The following is a 24,088-nucleotide window of genomic DNA, read 5'->3' as shown; positions in this document are numbered from 1 at the left end:
CTGGTTGGAGCTCCTCCAGCCACCAAGCTCATGACTGTCTACTTCCTGACACTGGAGTGGAGACTATCCCCAGCACAAGGCTCTTTAGAAGAATGGAGTGTATTAATGAAATGGAACATGTGTAATGGCAGTAAATTGTCCTATTTTTATTCAAAGGATTCTAGTTTGGGATGTTACCTTCTAAAAATTGCAGCCTAGTAATTGCCATGCAATAACACAGTTTAAGAAAAACCAGATAATTTGCATATCTTACACTATTTTATTGAAGTTATGTATCCTGATGATGGATACAAGTTAAAGGTAGATCTAGGATGGAAACAAAGTCCATTGTCCTCTGGAATCCAGTGTTTTTTTCCTCCATTGTATCAGCTGCTAAGGCAATATTGTTGAAGGGTAGGACAACCATGTCATATGCAGTACAGTTTAGGACACTGTCCATGTTTAGATTACCTAACAGATATGGGCTTCATTGATGTCTTTATAATCATTCTATTTACTAAGCAGATATTTATTTTTATTATTTTATTTAGTAGAAAAAGTAAAACTAATGAAATGAAGCTATATTGAAATTAAGTCAGGAAAGCCGATTTGGGCTTGGGATAAAGTAAACATTTTGTAAAGATCAAAGTTGACTCATCAAGAAGGAATGGCTTAGTGATGTATGAATCCTACATGATGCTCTTGGAGAGAGGGCAGGATAGAATTTGGGATATTCTAGCACCAAATTTGGAGTGTATAAGTTCTAAGGTTCCCAAGGCCCTGAAAAACAGCAATTACTAAGATTTAATGTTGGATTTTTCTTGATTCTATAATGAGATAAAAAAGGGAAGCATCCATAACATGCTATTTGGGGCAACATGAATAATAGGAAGATGTGTATAACTATGAATGTGTCTTCTTGGGATTTATGAGCTCACATATCTCAAATGGAAAAATAAATATCAAAGATCGTTTTTCTCCAAAATAGACAATAATTTATCTCTAAGATTCTCTTTAAAATATTTCCCTTCAGATTTTGAAAAGTTGAAAAATTTCACCCATATTTTACCCTATAAAAGAACACATTTTGTTTTTTGTATGAGAGACAAAAACTTCATTGACTAGCCATGGTGTACTTACTATCAGAGGATAAGCTTTCAATAACCTTAATGTCTGGGGTTTTTAAGTTAAAAGTCCTAATTTTAAAAATGAGAACATACAGTGTGTGTGTGTGTGTGTGTGTGTGTGTGTTAAGAATGCTACATATTTCTGAACAAAAATTCATTTCAGATACATTGTTTTGTTATTTTTAAAGGAACACAACACCCAAAGGAACCCAAAAAGAAAAATGATATACCTACCTCATGATATTTTTTAGTAACTTTGCTTGGGACGCATTGACACTCATTGCAATTGTGGAGACAACAGGCACAATTTCCACCACAGCGTTTAACCAGGAGACAACCTGGCCAGAAAATAGCATCGGTTCTCTTTAGTTCTTCCCTTATGGACACCGAGAAGTTACGAGGTGTGCAGCTGTACAACCTTACCTCCTCTTTTAGAAGGTTCAGATCCATCACTGCACGGCATAAAAGAAAGAGAAAAAATAGATGTTAGAGCTTTGAGCTTGAATGTATTTCATGAAACTCTTTTCACAGAGAAATCAAACGATTTCACGAACAATAATCCTGACAATGTCCCTCCTTATTTTAGCTAAGTTTTGCAGCTATGCAGCTTGCAAGTTGGACTTTCTATTTTATAGTAAACAAAGCTTCATTATGACTTAGTGGCCAATAAAGAGATGTCATTGTGCAATAGTAAGAAGAGAGCCAACCAAACAGTTGAGAGCTATAAATAGGAAACTGCAGAGGAAAAAGAGGGCTACACCTTTTAACCTTAGTGGAAAAGTAAACAAGGAGACTATTGGGAAGAAGAATAGAATGTAAAGCAATGGATACTTTAGTAAAAACAAATGCAGTTTTAAAAAGGATTACAAGCTCATGCAATTAATGAAGAACAGCTTACAGAAGCTTGTAGACAGAACTTCCTATAATCTTTCAGCAATAAGAATCATAAAATGTAAAAAGAAAATGAAATTTTGAAGACAGCTGAGTGCACCATTTTAAAGGGGCAGAGGTTATGGAAAGCGCTGTTTCTGGTGTGTTGAGAACTTCTGGTCTTTGAAATTTAATTTAACTCAGATTTCTATTCTTCTCTTTTTAAAAGAGTGGAAGAAATGTCTAATTTATAACCATTGTCTCCATTCTCTTAACAAGTTGGTTAAACATGTTGTGTTTTATTCTTTAAAAGGACACCTATTTGTCAAGACCAAACAAAATATCCTTTCATCAGAATGTTGCAGTAAATTATCAAAGAACCATTGTTTTTAACTACAAAATCATACTGCCTCAGTTAAATTATACCAAATAACATGTAATGTTTAATATGAATTTATATATAACATATATAGTAGTTAATTATTATTAGGATAAACATCTCTAATATTATTTTAATTTCTGCTTTATAGCTATGCTTTTTTTCTCCCTTAGAAATATTCAAATAAAAATTAGTCCAATAAAACTGAAGAGTTTTGGATAACATATAATTGATCAGAGTTTTTTTTACCTTCAGAAAATTAAGGGTTTGCCCAGCGGGCATGGCTCAGCCATTGAGCATTGACCCATTAACCAGGAGATCACGGTTCAAATCCAGGTCAGGGCACATTCCCAGATTCCGGGCTCGGTCCTCAGTCGGGGGCGTGCAGGAGGCAGCCAATCAATGATTCTCTCTCACCATTGATGTTTCTATTTCTCTCTCCCTCTCCCTTCCTCTCTCTGAAATTAATAAAAACATTTAAAAAGTAAAAAAAAATAAGGGTTTATCAAAATTTAGGAAAATTATCTATAATATAATAAATCTAGTTAAGTACCTTTTGCTAATATTGGAAACATTATAAACAAGAATTGAGAGAAAAGAAAAAACATATTATCTGGTTAAAGATTGCTTCAAATAATAATCATCACTATGTAATCCAGTTTTAAAAACTAAGTGCCAATATTTTAAAATAATTTTAAAATGACAAGGTAATTACAAATCAAATGCTTATTTTCTTGGCTATGTTACATTGTATATGTGATCAAGCGTTTCTAAAATGTCAAAGGGAGCTAATGTATTTTCAAGAAATGTATTACATATGTATATGTAATGCATATGTAATCATATGCATATGTTATCATAAATTATGAACACATATGAACCATATATATGTTTGACTAAAACCTTGGTCAGGTTTAGGAAAACACTAAGGAATGTTCATTCAATAGGTTCATTTCAACATGTTAGTCAGTTAAAAATTATTTTTCCCAACTCAACAGAAAAATCACTGTATTTGAGTATTAAAAGATTTTCTTTTCATCTGAAAAATGATCCCTTGAAAGTAAAGCTTTTGATTATTTAAGGGGAAATGAATTCATTCGTTTGAGTGCTATAAAAGACCAATTTATCTCTAATAAAATTAATGAGATTATCAGGTTAGATGATGTCACATATTTTACCTGATTTCATTTTGATGAACTAATAGTATATGTACATACCACTCTTGATTGTTAAAGCTATATATGAGTTTTATTTGACTCTTTTCTCTAGAAGTTACTATCTGGGTAAGAAAGGAAGAAAACTTAAAACATGCACACACATACAAAAGCCAGTTGCCAAAATTTGCAACGCTTATTTAAGATTTATACTTCTTTAGAATGTGAATGAAGCTCTTAGCTTTGAAAGGATATTTATCTACCTCAAATAGTTTTAAACACACTATTTCGTGAAACTAGAAAATGAGACTGTATATGTTCACTTTAAAATGTTTACTTAACCACAATAAAAGGTTAGATAGATTTCCCAAGTGAACTAAGTTATGATACCTGCTACAATGTGAAAATTTAAACACACTTTCAACTTAGCTTCCACTCATTTATCATGTTTGACACAAAAGTCCAAAGCCCCTTTTAAGTACTAGTTAAGCCTGACTTAGAAAATATGCATTTTTTCTTTTTCTTTCTGTAGTAGCATGGTATGAATGAAAACCTTGAACCAGAGGAAGGGAAAATAATGAAACAGAAAAACATTAGTGCTGTCTACTCTGGGCTAAAAATACAATAAGGGCTTTAAATTGGTAATCTTATGTGAAAGTTATGCTTCCTATTTCTAAGGCTTCAAACCCATCTAAGTTTCATTAAAATAAGTACTGTGATAAATTGGGATCACAAATACTCTAAACATTGTGCAGAATTTCTAGGCAATAATAATAATAGAAAATAATCTATTGAAAAATATCGTGCCCCAACACATACTTACTTTTTAAACTATAATATTAAGGAAGTAATCCTCTGCAAAAGATTTGTAAAGTAAAATGCAACATTCCTTATTTCCTTTTCAAAACTACCTCCTAAGACAACCCATGCATTAATTTGTCTTTCTAAAAGATGAAGATTTTGAGTATGACACCAATGAAAGTTATTTCTAATGCAAATTTTCTTGTTTAGATTCATCAATATTGCAAGTTTTACTAAAAAAGGTAATACTAACTGGAAAAAAAACATGCTCACATTTTACTTTGTCAGTTGTTCATTCTTTTGAGATAGCCCAAGAATATTCTATTCCTGTAATGCAATCTGAGGGTGGTCTTTCTAAGATGAATGTGGTAACACTGTGATATGTTTATTCTGTGGGAAATCTATTTCGATGTCTAATTAGAAGCTTTTAAACGTTTTACTCTTCATTCCTTTGTAGAAAGACTCTTGGGAGGGAAGTTGGTTTTGTCTATATAGATGTTATCCCACACCTGCATTTTAGTTTATGTAAAGTTCCAAAAATATACACTGCTTTTCTCACACTTACTGTATGCTTAAAAAGTTAATACTTTTGGCAAACGGCAAAGGGCTTCAATTTGGAAAGTGCTAAATGAATATTTGAAAGATCTGGTTCTGCGCTGGATGCTTTTCAATATACGCTAGCCTCTGGCCAAGCCATTGATCACCCCGCGCAGAGGCACAGGCCTAAAGGCATATATGACTTACAAGGGAGATTTTCACGCTAGGATCCTGAGATCGGCCCTCCAAAAACTAGATCTGAGCTCAGAACCTGGTCTGCATCCTCTGCTGTTCACAGATCGACACGATAATCTACTTCAAATTTGCGAACAAAGGCTCTATTCACGGGTGTCTGAGCCAGCCTTGCAGATCTTCCCGCTCCTGTCGGAGGTGGGAGGGAAGGGAAGTATTGTTCGTAACGTATGCATCAAGTTATTCATCAAGATCCAATCTTATAAATATGCAAGAGCTTTCAGCGTCTGGACAAGATGCGGCCGCCCCGGGACGCGAACGCGGCTTCACGGGGCGCTGAAGGCAGCAGCCGGCTGCAGAGCGAGCGGGCGGGCAGGCCCCAGCAGGCCGCCAGATGAAAGCTCCGGCCCCAAGGCAGGAAGCGGGCTCCTCTCTGACAAGCTTTCGAACAAGTCTGCTGCCATCTGCCCGTGAGTCACTCCCATCAACCAACGTGGCTCCTTCTACGTGCATTTTCCAGTCATTCCATTCTCCAAAGTGACGCTGGGTAGATTGCAATGTTTCTGGCAGATGGCAACAGACTTGTGGTTTTTTTAAGTGTGTTATAATTATTCAGTTATTTCTATTACATTCTAATGTGACTAGGAAATTAGCTAACCTTACAGTAAAGTTAATTCACATTGCTTTCGATTTCTTGTGGGGATTGAGTTGAACGATTAACACGTTCACTCTTGAAGGGAGCTGCGCTCTTATGGTCAAAAGTGATCATGTCACAAGCAAATTTAGAAAGAGAAACATCATCACGGTGTGGGTTCCTACTTCCTAGGCATTCTGTCTTGGAGATCACTAGTTCTGTTTTATGGTGAGCCACTGTTATTTTTCATATTATTTAGAAAAGTTTCTAGGCTTTGGAAATAGAAATTGATACAACCCTGACCCGAGGGGACATGGTACGTAATGAATTTGGTAGAGCTTCCCCTTTTCTAGCTCCAAAAGGGTTTTCTTAGCAGCTATGATAATCTCTCCTGAATCTCTGAATCAATACACCCCAAATATTAGGTTTGAATAAGTAAAGATTCTTGTAAAATGTAATAGGAGACCATAAAAATGATATTTTTGAATTAAAAAAATGACAAGAATTTTCAGTGAAAGTATCCCTCTTCCAAATTCGCTGAGTTATAATGAAGTGCCTTCTTTTGTATGTATTCTTATTTAGTGTGTGAATAAGCTCAACTGTAATTAAAATGGATTATTTAAATATATCACTGAAGAATTCTAAACTCTACTCATTAGAAGCTGTCAGAAGAATCTGAAACATTAGCAGTTTAGAAAATTAGATGAGATTCTAATCTGAAGAGAGAGCTTACCTCCGGATTTTCTTCCAAAAACAAAAGCCTTGCCAAGAAGTTGCCAACCTGGCCTATACAGATCTTCTAAGTCCAGCTGCCATCTATCTGGTTCAAGATACCGAATTAGATCTTCCAAGGTACTAAAGGCAGCGACAGCGTTATTAAGCTGGTCCAGTGGCAAAGCTGAAGGGGGCAGCACTGAAGGACTCACAGCTTCTGTGAATTGCTGAAAGTAAAAAGAACTCTATGTTAACTGCTTTAAAAACAACAATGTATTCCTTCTGGACTTATACAAGAAGTTAGGTAGACTAAGGCTGTAAACACACGGGAAGTCAGATCCTTTTCAATTCCAATTAGTAGCAGTTATTTTGCAAGACTTCATGTAGATGAACTCTGATAGATCTTCTGTGTCGTCGACGAGAAAGGCATTCATTTCATTACCAGAAATTGAAGTGGATGTGGCTACCTAGTCCTTAAATAAAAACTAAAACGTCTTCATGGTTCAATTACAGACTTACAATGGAAACTATAATACAATTTACCAAATTTTTGTTTGCTTTTCACTTTTCATTTTCCTTAATTTAGAAAATCACTATGTAGTGAAGCAAGTGTGTGTCAGGTGAATTAAAAATTTAATATAAAATAATTAACTCCTAAAGAATCACAACGGAATGTAGGTGAAAAGCCTTCACCACTGGAGAACTTGTTAATCAAGATAGAAAATACCCAAACTATAAAATATAACTTTGATAAATTTGCCTAAAATTCTTTTTAATGAAAAGGCTTAAAAGACAGATACTGGGAGAACACCTTGGCAAACTGTATAACTTTCACAGGATTAGTATCCAGAGTATACAAAAAGGGACAAATACTGTAACTAAATAAAAAATGGGCAAATTATAGACAAGAAGCCTGAATAGCGAACAGACATAAAAACATGCTAATTCGTTAGTTATTAGAGAAAAGCAAAACAAAATGAGATACTATTTCACATTCATTAGATTTGCAAGCATTTGAAAGGAAGGATTCCCAAGGATGTAGGTAAACTGCAATTTCTCCGCTCTGCCCACAGAAGTGAGTGTAAATTGCTTCTGTTTACATAAGATTTTAGAGTTGAAGATTTATATGTTCCAAACCCTTGTAATTCACTTTTAAGGTTTATATCCTTTTATCTGTGCACATGAAAATATGTGCCATGATATTCATCATGGTGTTGTTTAAAACAGAGAAAAACTGAAAACCTAAATGCCCATATGTAAAGCAATGGATTAAAAGACATCATTTTAAATAGCAAGCAACAAAATAAGACAATAATTTCAATACATCTTCGATAAAGACCCCCTCCCCCAATTCTTAACGTGTGCGAAAGGTAGGAAGTGGTGGATCAGAACTGAAATCAAAATAGGCTAAATAAATAAATGAACAAATGCTCAACTTAGTTCTTTATTATTTTTTAACTTAATATTTTCTGGAGGAGGGGAGAAGAGTGTGGAATAAAGTATTTATGTTGATTGATGTTCATTATAGTAGTATGAATAATGATAACAAAAAAGTTGAAAAAATTCTAAATTTATAATAGTTGGAATAGTTAGTTACACTACTCTGGAACCAAAATAGTGAACAGCCATTAAAAATGAGGTCTTCTGGGAATTTTTATTAACAAAAGAAATGCCTACTATGTAGTAAATGACAAAAATAACAAGCTGTACAAAAATAGTGTTAATATACCATAATGTCAACATACATAAATTGAAACAAAACAGAAAAAATCAACAATACCTAAAATGCCAAGTGTTCATCTATGATTTAAATGAGAATGGGTGATTTTAATTTTCTTTCATGTACATATCCATATTTTTAACATTTTCTATAATAAATATGGATTCCTTTTGGAGATCAGGTAAAAATAATAACATTTGTCATAATAAAAACAACAAAAAACTTCCAAGTCAGCTCTTCCTTTTCATCCTCATTAGATCCTGGGCTACACAGGGAAAGCCACGTACTGTATACAGCACCCTCTAGCCCTGCCTCCTGCCGCTCGTCTCTCCTTACTCCTTCTAGTCTACGCTGCATGACCCTGGGTTAATCTGCCTCAAATAACTTATCACTGATCGCGTGACGAAGCTGGACAAACGCCTCGGCTGATTTCTCATCTGGAGGGTGGGATCCAAATTCCTGACCCTGTACCCAGATCCTTACAGCCTGACCCCTGCTGACCCTTCCCATCGAATCCTCCCGTCATCAGCGTGGCGCACATTTCGTCCCCATCAATCTAGACTCTTCACTAACTGCTGCGCGTGTCTGATTCCCCCAGACCTTGTGCTTCCACCCACGCTAAAGGCGGCTCCTCTTCTCCCTCCTGCGATCCGGATAATAAATCTTCACCACTTCTAATGGCCTTCCCTGAAACCCAATTCATCCATGAAGAGGTCCTCAATAACAGGGCCTTCATTGTCCCATATATCTCAATTGTACCAGTTTGAAAAAGATTCCCTCTCCAGGCTGTCCTGTGGGACTTGAAAAGCAGAAGCTGCTCCTTAGAAAAAGGACAATCGTTCTCTGGGGCAAGCACCGCTCCTGCGGGGGCTCACAGCTTTGTGGGTATCGAGCCCATTTGCACACAAACGGTAGAAGGGTGGACTGTCATAAAGAATAACTGGCAGAAATGGATGTGGCAACTGTGGGTCAACAATGATTTTGTTCTTATTTTAAAGATTGAATTTCAATAATGTCCAGATTCTGACTAAAATATTACTACTAAGATGTTTCCAATTATTCTACCTAACTTTTGAGAGCAGGAACCAAATTTAATACATTCCTATTTACTCCTGGTATTTTCAAGTTTGTCCAAGAAATTCAAAATTGCTTTAACAGAGAGTACAATTATGATTGGTAACTATATTATATGCATAAATAAACAATTATCTAATAGAAACTTCCATTGTTAACTTAACCAATTTGGTTGATATTGATTCAATTTATAAGGTAAAAAGGTTAAAGCGAAAGTTTTGCAAATTTTTAAAAATAAGCCAAGATGTACATATATTTATGTAAAGTAAATTAAAGATCACTAATACTCAAAGAATAACTGAGCATTACTCATGACTATGACAGTAAAACAAATTAAATGTGTCACAGTCTGTACACAGAGAATAAATATATAGAAAACTAATACAGAAAGTATATATTACTCATTAAAGTGTCGAAGTGCACAGTTAAGCATAATATAAAATTGTTCCTTAAGCTATTTTCAATCAGACCATAATCCAAGAATGAGTTGGCTCATTTTGCTTTCCACGTCTGTTGGAGGCTCTGCATAGAGCATTCCTTTTGAAGCAATAGAAAGTCCCCACTGAAATCAATATTGCTGAGATAAAGGTTAAAATACTTATACAAAAGAAACCAAAACAATAGAAGCCTATGAAATATGCACACCTTGGGTTCAGTGAAGTATCAGAATAGCAATCCCCTCACATGACAGAAGAAGGGAGGAAACAAGTTGGCACATGCTACTGCATCCATATATTGGTTGATGTTATAAACCTGCAAGCTTTTGAATATTTAAATTAAAATAAGATACATTTCAAAAATAAACACCCACACACAGCAGTTCGCACCCCCCCCAAAAAAAAAAAACAGGAGGGGAAAATCAACTCACTTCCCCTAGATTCAAAGAATTAACCCCAAGACAGAACAGCGGAAGCAGTGCTTTTTTTAGGGGACTTCTCATGACTGTCACCCCACCCACTGTTTCAAGGAACAACCAAGTCCTTCACTTTCGAAGTTCTGCTTTTCTAAGTTGTCTACAGGGATTTTCAGAGAAAAAGACAAGCAATGGAAAAAAGCAGTTAGAGGCAAAAAAGTCCTCTTTTTTTTAAGTTTTCATTTTTCCTCTAAGCGAAACCTTCTCTTTTCAGTACAGGCTCATAGGCTTTTCTCTCTTATTTAGTGTCTAGAAAATTCTAGCAATGCTTGTAGATTGGGCCAAATGTCTAGAATTGAATTGGATTTTCACATTCCCCATTCCTTATCTCTTTTTGTCAGCCTGAAAATAGATATTTATTACTAAGTTATGATTTGTCTAGGACTGTTTTGTGGGTGACAACGGTCAGTAATGAGAAGCAGAGTTTCTAGATGTTCTATAATGCAAACAACTAAATCAACACCCCCACTTTAGGCAGTGATGAACGGGGTGGGTCACTTAGTTCTAGGCGACATAGACCCTTTCAGGTATATTACTTGGGAAGGATAGATGGCGAGAGAGCAGAAAAGGAATCTGAAATCTCAGTGCAATGAAGTGCCCTGTCAAACCTTGCAATTCTAACACGTCAGTACCATGTGTTAAAGATACTATACAAAATGAGGTCTTTTAAAGTCTGATAAAATTCATTATGAATGACAGCCTGATGTGAGAGAAGAACCCTGGTCAGGAGTCAAGGAGCCGGGACTGTAATCCTGGAGCTGCTTGCATTTAGGAAAGAGAACCGGAGCAAATACTGTAACCACTCTGAGCCTCAGTTTCCTCCTCTGTCAATCTCGGCCGCTATACTCAGTGACTGTTTAGTTTCTTTCTATCTTTTAAATTTCAGAATTCTATGTCATTTTATATAATTGCCAGAGGGTCCATTTCCTCCATATGCTCCCCAACACTTGCTGTCTCATATTTTCGGTGACAGCCATTCTAACAGGTGTGAGGTGAGATCTCATTGTGGTTCTGACTTGCGTTTCCCTGACGATTAGTGATGTTGAGCATCCTTTCATGTATTGTTGGCCATTTGGGCATCCCCTTTGGGAAAATTTCTGTTCAGTTCCTCTGCCCATTCCTTTAATCATATATATACATTTTTGGTTATTGAGTTGTATGAATTCTTTACATATTTGAGGTCATTAGGATGAGCCCCAATCCAATATGACAGGTCCTTGTAAGAAAAGGAAATTTGGTCTCAGATACACACAAAGGAAAGACTATATAAAGACATAGGAAGAAGACAGACATCTACAAGCCCAGAAGGACCTCAGAATAACCAATCCTGCGACACCTTGATTCCAAATTTCTAGCCTCCAGATCTGTGAGAAAAGAAATTTGCTACTCAGTCTTTGGTATGCACTTTGTAATAGCAGTCCTAGCAAACTAATACACGCTGGTCATGAACTTCTCAACTTCAAATCTATGATAGCAGCAAAGAAAGGTTAATATTACACTACGTCCGATAAATCACTTAACAGACATTTATTAAAAAGCCTATGAAGTGGGCACTGTGAACAAAACAGACCAAAATGACCACCCTTGTGAAACTCAGCCTTTATAAACCAAGCATTCTGTATCAAAGGAGAGATTTTTTTTCTTGCCAAAACAAAGCCAAACTGAGAATTGGCTATTATGAATCACATAGGTAGCCCAACAAGTTATCACACAAATCCTAATGAGCGTGGACTATAAAAAGTGAACTTAATAAAAGTGAACTTAAAAGAATAATTGAAAAACAAAACAAATATACTTCTTTTATTATTGAAAAATAAGTGGCAGCCCATATGTTTGGACAGAGTATGAGTCTGTGTTACAACCTCAAGGCAGCAAGTGTGGCCACAAGAGGAAGTCCCTTACTGACTCCTGCAGTGTTACTTTTGAAAAACCAACATTAGTGTTTTTCTGTTTTCTTACGGCTATCTTAAATATTTCATACACTTATTCTCATCTTTTCCTGTTTTAGAAAAAGAAAAGCAGACTCCCTGTTTGGAACAGCACTCTCTGAACGGCTTCAAATTTGACAATAGTTATCTCTAAAAAACCCGTAGCTTGTCTTTTTATTAGAATTTTTGTGGTGAGTGCAATTTTAAAAATACAGCATTTACAATGAATCTTCCTTGGACAAATACACACAGATAAATGTTTACCTTGAGTAGCATAGCAACTGTGGCAAAGCTTCTAGGGCCCACAAAGATTTATGCTGGAGCTTTCCCAGCCAACTGCATACAGTACATTTCAAACTGATAAGGAACCTTTCACTCCATTCATACCTAACAGAAGGTTTAGGAATGCAGGCCAGGTTGTATGGATGTAGTTATTAAAAACAAAAGAACACTGTAACAATCCAGGTGTTGTAAGAAAAGGAAAAACAAAACAGTTTAATTTTGTGTTACACCACTTCTTAAAGGTGTCTCCAGCCTCCCTTATAGAATGGCAAGCTGATATACTGCCCATCGTTCCGGCTTCTAAGGAGCTGAAGCGGCAGACAGGGCATGCGGACAAAAATGCCTGCCAGGAACAACTGACGGGAGGTTCTGTAAAGACACAAGAATGCCCTGGAACAACTCATTTAAATATGCTTCTTTGTCCCCCCCCGTCCCGTTCTTATCTAAATTCATCCAGAAAGTTATCTGGGTTATATTTTTAAATTATTTTTAAGCCAGCAAAGAAAGGCAAATGCTTGCATTCCTACTCAAGAACAGATGTTTTAATACTGCGTGGGTAACGCGGATTATATATTTAAGTGAGAAATCTTAGGGAAGGGGGCCAATTGCATTCATATCAAGTCTTCATATTAAGAGGTTCTTGCTGAAAGAGCGTAATAATTGAATACAACTTGATGTATCTAGACAACCAATCACCGTGACAGTCCAGTATAAAAAGTGAACAGTGTATATCATGAAGCACTTACAAGCGGTAATTCCAAGGCTCAAACCTGAAACTGAAATTCAAATGTTCTAAGTTTCATGGTGTCAGGCAAACCCTGAGTCACAGCAGTATTCTGGCTGGGCCCAAATATGGAAAAAGAGGTGACCAGCTTTGCCAAAAATGTTGTCTTAAGAAAAAGTAATGCTTATGTTCATGAGCACATCTCCTTCCTTAATTAGTGGATGAAGCAACTGCTACTGGCTCAATTTTCCTATCAGCAGGAAATCTGAGAACTATGGTAACCTGACTACATTTATAAATTATGATATTGCCACCCTCTGTTCCTGCACACCTAAAGTGTTAATGGCCTGCAGTCACCCCAGTTAAAGAATTCCGCCCTAATGCCAAAGCCTTAGGTTGGAAGGTCTCAGAAGAAGCCAACCCTTTCCCAGGGTGCAGGCTGATTGGGGGCTGGCAAATCAGTCATCACAGAGTTTTCCACTTCCTAGGTAAAACTGGATTAGAAGTAATAACCTATATTGAAAACTGAAATTCCATGAGACACTAAGTAACATAGTCCCAGGCACTATTTCCACAATGGCATCTGTGGGAAGCCACAATTAAGGGTTTTTTCCTACCAAGATTTTTAAAATTATTCCTCTGAATCCAAAAAATGTGACAGGGCATTAAACAACTGAAACAACAGCTAGCAGCTGCAAGTGTATGACACAAAAGCATCCCATGACCTTTTTTCCTAATCTTATTATATTGAATACTTGTGGATTTGCTTTGCTACAAGGCTCAAGAAATGATCAATAGTAAGAAACTTCAAATGAAAGCGAGTGTAAACAGTTAGAAGGAACACTTGAATTAATGTTCACCTCAAACCAGAAATTTCTCTTTAGTTCAATATTTATTCAATGTATCATTTAACAGCCATTAAGGACAATTTGTGAAACGTTTTGTGGGACTCTTACCAAGGAATGGCACCTAGATTGGTAGATATTTTCAATGAGGTGGTCAATAAGTTTAATAGTCATATAAGACCCTCAACTTCATTCGAATTTTGTACAAGTGAAAGATCTCATCCTGGCTAAGAAGCAATGGTTGAGATTTATTTACTTTAAAATGGCTTGACAGTATAAAAAAGAGTGGGAGCAAGTGGCTGAAACTGGGGAGAGTAAAAAAAAATTCCTCAGGAGATTGTTTTTAGGGGAAAAATGTGGTAATTTAATGGAAGTAATTAGCATGCATGTAAAGTATAAGGGTCACCAATGACGCCGCCCCGAAGGCTGAATCTAATGGTCCGTTTTCTCAGTCTGTATTCTAACTGATGAGTGGCTCTGCAAGTTTCCTCCCGAACTCCATGGACGCTTCTCCTTAACTCTGCGGGCTCCTCTTGATCACCTGCCTTGAAGAGGCCGCAATGGCCAAGGCTCCCTGCTAGGGCCTCTCCTAGCTCCTGTCCACACTCCTTCCCTCGGTGATTCCATATAGTGTCAAAGCCTCGCATGGGATTTACACGCTGATGCCATCAAGCTCCTGTTCATAACCTACACCTTTTGCTATCTCAGCAAATGGTAACGTGAGTTATGTCAGTTAGAGCCGCCCTTCGTTCATCTCCTTTGCTTACACCCCACGTCCCACGTGAAATGATCTTGAGCCTACCTTCCGAGGAGGGTTAGAACTCTAACCCTCGTGTGATTTTGTGATTTATATTAAGAAACATGTATTTGGTGGTTTTGTGCCCGGGAACTTCCTAAGTGATGAGGACAAGGCTGCCTTTTGTTTATGAAGGGGCTTTTGGATCCCACCTAAAGATGGTGGTTGCCAGACAACCAAACCACCTGCCAAAGGCCAATGATTGTGCCAATCATGCCCGTGTAATGGAGCCTCCGTAGGGCCCCACAAGGACTGCGTTCAGAGAGCTGCTGGGTTGGTGAGCAAGCAGGGATTTGGGGAGACAGACATGCCTAAAGAGGGTGTGGGAGCTCTGAGGCCTTTCCCCACACTTGCCGTATACCTCTCTTTCATCTGGCTGCTCCTGAGTTTTACCCTCACAAATGGGTGCTTTGGCAAGTAAAATGTTTCTCTGGGTTCTGTGAGCCTCTCCAGCAAACAAATCAAAGGCGGGGAGGAGGTTATGGGAGCACCCGATTTATAGCCAGTCAGTCAGAAGTACAGGTGATAAGCTGGACTTTCGAGTGGCATCCTGAGTTGTGGGGGTCATTAGAACGCCCAATTTGTAACTGGTTTGTCAGAAGCCCGGGGAAAAGCCTGGGCTTGCAACTGGTGTCTGAAGTGTGAGTGGAGGGGGTTAGTCTTGTAGGACTGAACCCTTAGCATGGGGAATCTGATACTATTTCTAGGTAGAGAGTGTAAGAGTTGAGTTGAATTATAGGACCCCCAGCTCGTGTCCAGAGAATTACTTGTTGTTGGCATGGGAACTCTGTCCTCTGCAACATTGAAATTGGTCTAAGAACACTGAAAAGAGAATCTGACAACTTTTCACCACCTCCACTGATAATGTATTATAGTCCAAGCCACCATCTACAATAGTCTTCTAACTGGAATCCGTTTTTGCCTTTGCCTTTGTTGCTTGAGTCAGATAATAGAGCTTTACACATTCTACCACAAATGGTAGATAAGATATAACGCAAATATTATTTTTATTTTTCTAGAAATATGTATCTGCCTTTAAACATTACACTTTTTTGTTGTTGTTAATACTCATCCGAAGATATTTTTTCCATTGATTTTTAGAGAGTGGAAGGGAGGGGAAGGGAAAGAGAAAAGGAAGAAAGAGAGAGAGAAACATCGATGTGAGACACATTGACTGGTTGCCTCACCCTCTTGCCCCGCCTGGGCAGGGGATTGAACCTGCAATGCAGACATCTGCCCTTGACTGGGTATCAAACCCAAGATCCTTGGTGCTTGGGCTGATGTTCTAGCCACTGAGCCACACCAGCCATAGTGAACATTATATTTTTTAAAAAGGACCTTTAGCCCTGGCTGGTGTGACTCGGTGGTAAATTGCAGGAAAAACACCTCATTTATGTGTGTGTCTGTAGGAATATATGTTTAAAGTAAGAGAGATAGTTCCTCCCTTAGGAAATTGTTTAAAGATTTAGTAAAATATTATAATTGAATATTTTACTAAACAATTCAGCATTATACATACTTAGGAACTATGCACATGTTTCATTATCCCCATTATATCAATTTTAGTCAAGGTAAACAATTATTTTTTTAAATGTAGTTCATGATTTCCATTGTTTTGCTCTGTATGGAGCGACATTACCTACTTAAGAGTGCTCGCTGATATCCCCGCCCAACATTCTTTTAACCCTGATATGGCAAATCAGAGCTTGTCCTGCCCCACAGGGAAAATCCTTGTTCAAACTTCTTTCTCTGCTAAAACAGATTTATATTCAGGAGATCTTCTGGGGGGAGAAATGAGCATTTCACAACAAGGAGTTCAGTAAATGCAAGTCTAGGTATGTTTATGCCATGAATAGCTCCATGCTGAGGAACTTAAAAAATAAATAATATCCTTAGCTCATATATTTAATTTCAGTTTTCTAAATTCTTATTCCTTGCCTATAAAGTCTTTCTATGAAATGAAACAGAAATCCCACCAAAATTGCAGGGTTGCACGAGTTAGGCTCACGTGCAACTGTTATTTTAATTACAGTGTATGGAATGTTAAAATAAACTTCTATAAAGTAACTAGTAAAGATGCAGTGTTCATTTTAATAATGGAGGAAAATATGAATGACAATTATTTATCAAGTACTACATCATTTTCTTTTCATTTTAATCACTTTGAGTATTCCTATTATGCTATAGAAGTCTTCACTGCTTGTCCACAAATGTGAACACTTCCCAAAACTAAACCTGTAAACAGTTATATGCTCTTTCACCATGTTTTTTCATGTCGGTCGCTACACTAAAATAAAGTGGTGTCAAATGGTCAGAATTCTGGGAAGATCAGAAAAATAACCCAAGGCAAAAGGGAACATAGAATGATTTTGTGAAGAATTGCAGCTGCCATCCTGAAGCACACATGAGAAGTCCGTGCGTTTTGTTGATATAAGCAAGATATGGCTTGGAAAATAGGAAAGATAAAAGTAAAATCATTCTATAAACTGTATCATGTTTCTCTATGTGCTTGCACTGAGGTGGTAAAGATGAATAACATAGCCACTGTGGGGTTCTTATCTTCTAGTGTACAACCTTGTGTCCCTTGGGTAAAGACTACAACAGTAGTCTTTAAAACGTAGTGATGTGAGAGCAATTAACTCTACTGGAAGAATTAAGGGGACTTTATAAAGAAGAGGTGAAAGGTAATACAGAACTTAGAGAATAAGAAAATACACAGATTGGAAGGGAGAAGCACTTCAGATATTTACAAAGAACTTAAACTGGGAAAAAGAATGGTGAGTTAAGAGTAAGACAAAGAGTGTGGCTAAAGCATTGCCATTGCTGGGAGAGCAGATGACCGGAGGTGAAGCTGGGGAGACAAGTTGGGGGCTGACTAGGAAGTCTTCATGTGTGTCAAACTATAGAATTTGGACTTAATCACAAAGCAACAGGGGAGTCGAAAGAATTTTAAGAAAGGTAGGATATAATCAAGTTTTATTTTTTTACTTTCTACTTCTAGCTTATACAGGGTGTTCTAGATTAAGGAAAAAGGTATGTAAACTCTAGTGGGAGCCATAAATAAGAATTTGGAATTTGAACCTTTGCCCATTCTGTTTCTCTTTGTCAGCAGTTACCTGTATCTCCTGCCTTCATGTAGCTAATTACTGCTCTTCAATAAAGATTCAACTCTTTCAGGAGGCTTCCACTAAGCAGACTTCTCTCTTTCTCTCGATTCTACTCTCATCACTAAGCTAATTGATCTTTTCTGATTCTATATCATCATGTTCCGCATCTCTAGCACTACCCTGAACTGAAATCACTGCATCTCTCTCTCCCACTTGCCTGTAGGCTCTTTCAGGGCAGAGGACAAGTCTTATGTCTCCTGGATCATTTTGATCCCTAATGGTTTTTAAGATATGGCAGAAAAATATTAATGACATTTAAAAAAAGGTGTATTCTTTATGATCACCATGACTAAGGAAAATAAATGATAAGAAGCAGGAAGGGTGTCAAAGTACATGATAGTGGACAGTATCGACAGGAGCTAGTGGCTAATGGAATAGAGAGGAAGGGAGAGAAGAATCCAGCGTGACATTAAATAAGAGGATGCGTTGACAGTGACTACCCAGCGTAGACAAAATAGGTAAGCATGGAAGAAGAAAAAAGTTCAGGTTGGGTTCTTTAGATAGAGGAGTTGTGGGGCATTTCCATAGATGTGTCCAATGGACAACTGCAAATACTTCCCTGGCATTAAATAGTGAGGACTGTCGAGAGAGAGATTGATAGTCATTAACATATACAGGGGTGGGCAAAAAGAGGTTTACAGCTGTTCATATGGAAAAAGACATGCAGGTTATGATTATTACAATAGCTTTATTAACTCAAAAGAATGTCACAATGCAACTGTCAACCGACTTGGCCCACCCCTGTATATGTTACTTAGTGCCCTAGACTAAGAACACAGATAACATGAGATGATCAAGCAGGGGAAATTCAGGTTTCCCAATGTTTAGACACTGGGCTGAGGTAAAGGAGCAGCACTGGTGCCTGAAACATCAGTCAAAGTGGCGAGGGGAGAACCTGCAGGCGGGGGCATCAGCAATTTTGCAGTCAAAGGAGAAGGGAGTTTTGAGACACGGAGATAGCAACATCCAACTAATGAAAAGTTCAGGAAGGAAGAGGGATACAAATAGGCCACTGTAGTCACTAAAGAGGTGGTCTTCTGTGCCCTTAGATACATTGAAATTTCATTGAAGTAGATAAGGGAGAAAAGGGGGCCTTTAAGAAAAAGGAGCATAAATGAAGAAAGTCAGTGGGGCTTATTTCATTAAGGTTGACAGGGAGAAAAAAGCACTATGGGTTAATGAGATGAAAGATTAGAAGATGGTTTAATATAATAAGGGAATAAATCTGTGCATATCTGCAATCAGAAAGTAGAAGCCTAATGAAAATAAGAAAATTGAAGATAGAGGAGAGTTAATAAGTACTGTAGCAAAGACAGAGCAAGAATGTCCTGCTCACAACCTGGAAGAGGAAGCTGTCACAAGCACTTCTGAAAGATGATTCGACAATGTTTCTCACACACATTAAAATTTACCATTTTGAAAGCTCTTACAATTTCATATTTAGAATTTTATCCTAAAAAAGTAATCAGAGGTACAATACAAGAATATCCATTGTAGACATATTAAGAGAGAAGAGTAAAATTAAGATAAAAACTTAAATGTACATAAAGGGGAGATGGTTAAGTAAATGATTATACTGTATGGACAATGGTTCGTTATACTCTCAATAATTTTCAGTGTACATGAGAACAATGTAGAAATGAGCTCTAACGGCTTAGAGATATTAATGCCCCTGTGAGCTACATTATAGAGCAAACAAGACATTTATATTGTGCACAAGGAAAGAGACTAAAGAACAACCAGCTTGAGATCTCATTTGTTGTTCCCAAATTTAAGATTAATAAACATCTGAAAATAGACCCTAGAGTCTTCTCTCTAATATTCAGGTTACCTACTGGATTCATAACAGTTTTGAAAGGGAGCAGTTAGAATTAAGTAAAGGGATTACTGGACAGCTTTCTCAAAACAAGTGAGAGGAGCTGGGAGTGATTCTAAAAAGTGTAACATTTACACATTTACAGAAGGTAAAAGTCCCCCAATCAGAATCAACTAATTGGATTGTTAAAATAAGCAGCATTTTCTGCATGTAGAATCTAAAGCATGGATCAGGGAGGGCTAAAATACTCAGAAGATGTAAAGTCACAATTAAGTTTAATAAACTTCAAGGTCTTCCCACATTTTTTTTTCTTTTCCTTGCTCTTCACCCTGCCCCTCTGTCATTCTTTGTTCTCAGTGCCCAATGCTCTGGAATCATCTTTATTCCTCACTCCTACCTTGTTCTCTCTCTAAAACTCCTCATTGCTTCACCTGGTTTCTGAGAGGGCACTGAGGAGAGAAAAATGTGAAAATGTTACCTTATAGATAAGTAGGCACATCCATAACTAACAAGCTCTTAATATCCAAGGGTCATTTACATGATATATATTCATTCAATTATTCAATGTAGTGAGATCTAACATGGGCCAGGCACAGCAGTGAATAGAAATACACATCTCTGCCTTTATGGACTACATATTCTACTGGAGAGAAAGAGACCATAAACAAAGTAAAATGTACAGAATGTATTATAGGAAAAAGTAAAGCAGGGAGGGGATAAGAGAAACAGAGATGACCTCAGTGAGAGGTGATATTCAAGCAAAATTTAAAAATTGTGAGAAAGTCAGTCATGTAGCTACCTGAGGAACACCACACTATGTATATGGAACAGAAGGGCAAGAAATCGGAAGAAGAAAGTATGTCTGATGTATTCGGGGAACAGCAAGGAAGGAATATTGCGGCAGGATTGGGGATCAGAGGTAGCAGGACGGCAGATAACGTGGGACGTTTTAGGGTCATTTTAAGAATTAAAAACTTATTTTGGTTGTGTTGGGGGTAGAGTTGGCCAGATAAATACAGGATGCCCAGTTAACATTTGAATTTTGGATGAACAACAGGTGATTTTTTAGTATAAGTATAGACCAAAAGATACAAAATCATTCATTGTTTATCTGAAATTAAAATTTAACTGGGTATCCTCTCTTTTTATTGGCTCATTCTGGTAACCTTAGTGGGGAACCATTGGAGAGCTTTAAGCAAAGGAGTGATATTATCTCACTTAGTTGAAAAAGGTCATACTGTCAGGCTGGAAATTGACAGCAGGAAGCCAAAGGTGGAAACAGGGAGGCACTTAACAGGTAGTTACAATAATACAAATGGAAAGGTCGAGGAAGCAGTTGAATATTCAGGTGAAGATTTCAGGTTAGATGTAAGGGCGGGATATATAAATTTGGGAGCCAATGACTTATGGGTAGTACAAAAAGCCAGAAGATTGGATGAGATCACCGATGAGTGAGTGTTCATTAGGAAAAGGTCAGTACCATGGTTTCCAAATCTAGATAAAGTGACCTTGCTTAAAAACTGGAATGACCTTAGGAACACTCACACAAATCCAGGTCAGAGAGAGCAAGAGGAACTCAGTAAAGAGGACTGAGAGGGAACAGTCAGTGAGGTAGGAGGAAAACAGAAGGAGTGTGATGATCTGGAAACTAGGAGAAAAAGCCTTCAGTGGGAGAATATAAAGGATCAGCTGTGTCAAACACTGATGACAGGTCTGAGGGGGGGGCTGAGAATTCTTCATTGGATTTAGCAATATGCCTTCATTGGACATCTACCAGGTGTGATTTTGGTGAAGTGGTGGGGGCTGAAAGCTGGATGAGTATGACTTTAGGAGAAAATAAAAAGAGACCAACTGGAGACAGGGAACACAAACAAACTCTTCTGAGGAGTTGCTGATAAGGAGAGCAGAGAACGGGACTGGTGGTTGGATGGGAATGTGGGGTCAAGAGAAGGATGTGTTTTCCTTGAGATGGGAGAAAAAACAGCATGTTGGTATGCTGAGGGGAAAGATCAATAGATAGAATGTAAAAAGAAAATTATGATGGTGCAGGAGACTGTGGGACACCCCTTGAGTAGAAGTGCACAAGAAGAGGTGGAAGAGATGAAATTAGGCAGAAATTCAAATTCCCCAAGGTTTGCTCAAGGTCTCAGGAAGGAAGGTCAAGTATTCAGGTACAGATGAGATAGCTGGATAAAGAGCATGCTGAGAACTTGTAAATGTCCTTTCCTGATTGTCTGTATTCTTGAGACACAAGAAGCAAACCTATCATCTGAGAGTGCAGATGGGAGAAATGACATTAGAGGTCTGCAGAGAGAGAAGAAATTGTAAAATGGTAGTGTCAGAGAATGGGAGGGAGATGGACAAAGACACTGTACAATGAGCATCCAGCAGCACCACAGAACACTGGAATCTAGAATAAATGCAATTTCAGATAGAATGACAACAGGATTTCATTAGTGGACACCATTCATGGTGTGGGGGTGTGATTTTGTGATTGGGTATTTCCAGAGGTTTTTTAATTTTTTAAATATATCTTTGTTGATTTCAGAGAGAGGAAGGGAGAGAGGGAGAGATAGAAACATCAATGATGAGAGAGTCATTGTTCGGCTGCCTCCTGCACATCCCCTGGCTGAGGCTCGAGCCCGCAACCCGGGCCTATGCCCTGACCGGGAATCGAGCCGCCATCTCCTAGATCCTAGGTTGATGCTCAACCACTGAGCCACGCCCGGCCAGGGCCAGAGTTTTTTTAATCCTGGCGCCTTGCCAATCATCTCAGGTGAAGAGTCCCAAAAATAAGGGTTCAAAGCAGGTAAACACTGTGGCAAAGGGGGCAAAGAAAAACCCAAAGCAAACACTGAGCACTGAGGAAAATCAAATGGTGAGCTTAGGAAGAATATCCAGGGGTGTGTGGAGAGTCAGTAGGACCTTCGAAGTGTTCTGAGGTCAATGGGACTTTCAGACTGTTGTTGCTGGGGCCCTTTAAGAACCCAACTATGAGGGTTCAACAGGAGTCTATACTAATCTATTTTAGAAATTTTGAAAGACAAACTGATACAAAAAGTTTGTTATAAAAAGGGGTTAAATTTCAAGATCAGAAACTCAGCCAGGCCAAAATCTTTACTTAACTTGAGCATTTGGCTAATTTAGTCTTCACAGTGACTTCAATATGGCTCTTCTTATTCAATGTAAAATGATGCTGAAATTAAAACTCTTATTTTAATCATTTTCCCCACTAATGAGCCTCAAAGAAGAATATTTGGTTAAAAATATTAACTTCATGAGGAACTTGAAACTTTCAGCATAAGCATCATAGTTTTAGACAAATCATACTTTCTTAGTTTTGTTTTCTTACCCTCACCTGAGGATATGTTTATTGATTTTTATTTTTATTTTTAGAGAGAAAGGGAAAGAGAGAGAGAAACACAGATGTGGGAGAAACATTGATGGGTTGCCTCCAGAACATGCAACCTAGGTATGTGTCCTGACGGGAATCGAACCCTCAGCCTTTTTTTGTGTATGGGAGAATGCTTCAGCTGAGACACCTGGCAGGCACAGACAAGTCATAGTTTTAGAAAAGATTATTTAAGTCTGATAATATGAATATTCATTCAAGAAATACGATGTCACTTTTTAAAAACTATCTTTCCGAAACGGTTACTTTATCTTTCTAAATGTCTTTGCTATTACTGCTATGGAAATACTTTCTGGTTTCTGATGATTTTATGCAGAATACATGGAAATAATTATGTACTAGTACCAGCACAACTGTGGTTTTATATGCTCTGATCAACTGTGGTTTTAGCTTGTGCTGCTGCTTTTCACAGTCTAGGAAGTGGTTAGTGTTGTTTTGGGGTTTCAAGTACAGAATTATATAATTGTTGATACTGGGCTAACCCCTTCCTTTGATATTCAGCACATGGTATAATCCTGTGTCAACTGGGTAAAGCAGTTTCTCAGTGAACTGCGACAGCCTGAAAGCATTTATTGGTTTCCCCTTTAACCGAATAAGGAGTGCACACAGAAAAGCCTTTGAATTTTAAACAGCTACCCAAAAAACTCATTTTTCTGATTTCACTAACAAGTAATATATAAAATAAGAGTGAGTCCCATAATTCTTCACTTGGAGAGCATATACTCTGAAATGGTAAATGATAAACATTTGTTTTCCAAAATATGTAAATTTTTACATAAGGGAAGATGCAGATAAGCCAGAAGTATTTATTGGAAGGAGTGCAAAGACTGGCTATAATTACAAAATACTTTATGAAGGTAGCCACCAGAGGCTGTGAAAAATGTCTAAGTTCTGCATGGGCATATATGACCATGAACACACATGCAAGCGTGCACACATGTATATTATCTAGTACCACAAAAGTTTCTCTTACTGAAAATTAGGTCACTTGAAGAATGGCTGACAAAACTGTGAAACTGAAGAA

General features: G+C 37.6%; 1 protein-coding gene across 2 annotated transcripts in view; it reads right to left on the bottom strand.

The window, feature by feature from the left end:
* PDGFC (platelet derived growth factor C) overlaps positions 1-24,088 on the bottom strand; it is a 162,723-nt gene that overhangs the window by 5,705 nt on the left and 132,930 nt on the right. The window contains exons 4-6 of one of the 2 annotated variants that reach the window (XM_016200315.2): positions 6,407-6,614; positions 1,530-1,558; positions 1,341-1,444 (exon numbers count right to left, since the gene is read on the bottom strand). In XM_016200315.2, coding sequence (XP_016055801.1) covers positions 1,341-1,444; positions 1,530-1,558; positions 6,407-6,614 — 341 coding nt within the window. Of the gene's footprint in view, positions 1-1,340; positions 1,559-6,406; positions 6,615-24,088 lie in introns of both variants that reach the window. The other variant, XM_016200314.2, reaches the window with a different exon arrangement.

Source organism: Miniopterus natalensis, chromosome 4 (assembly GCF_054644295.1).
Source record: "Miniopterus natalensis isolate mMinNat1 chromosome 4, mMinNat1.hap1, whole genome shotgun sequence".
In the NCBI taxonomy this organism is placed as follows: Eukaryota; Metazoa; Chordata; class Mammalia; order Chiroptera; family Miniopteridae; genus Miniopterus; species Miniopterus natalensis.
Note: the sequence above shows the minus strand (reverse complement) of the source record. Positions and strands in the feature narration are given on the sequence as shown.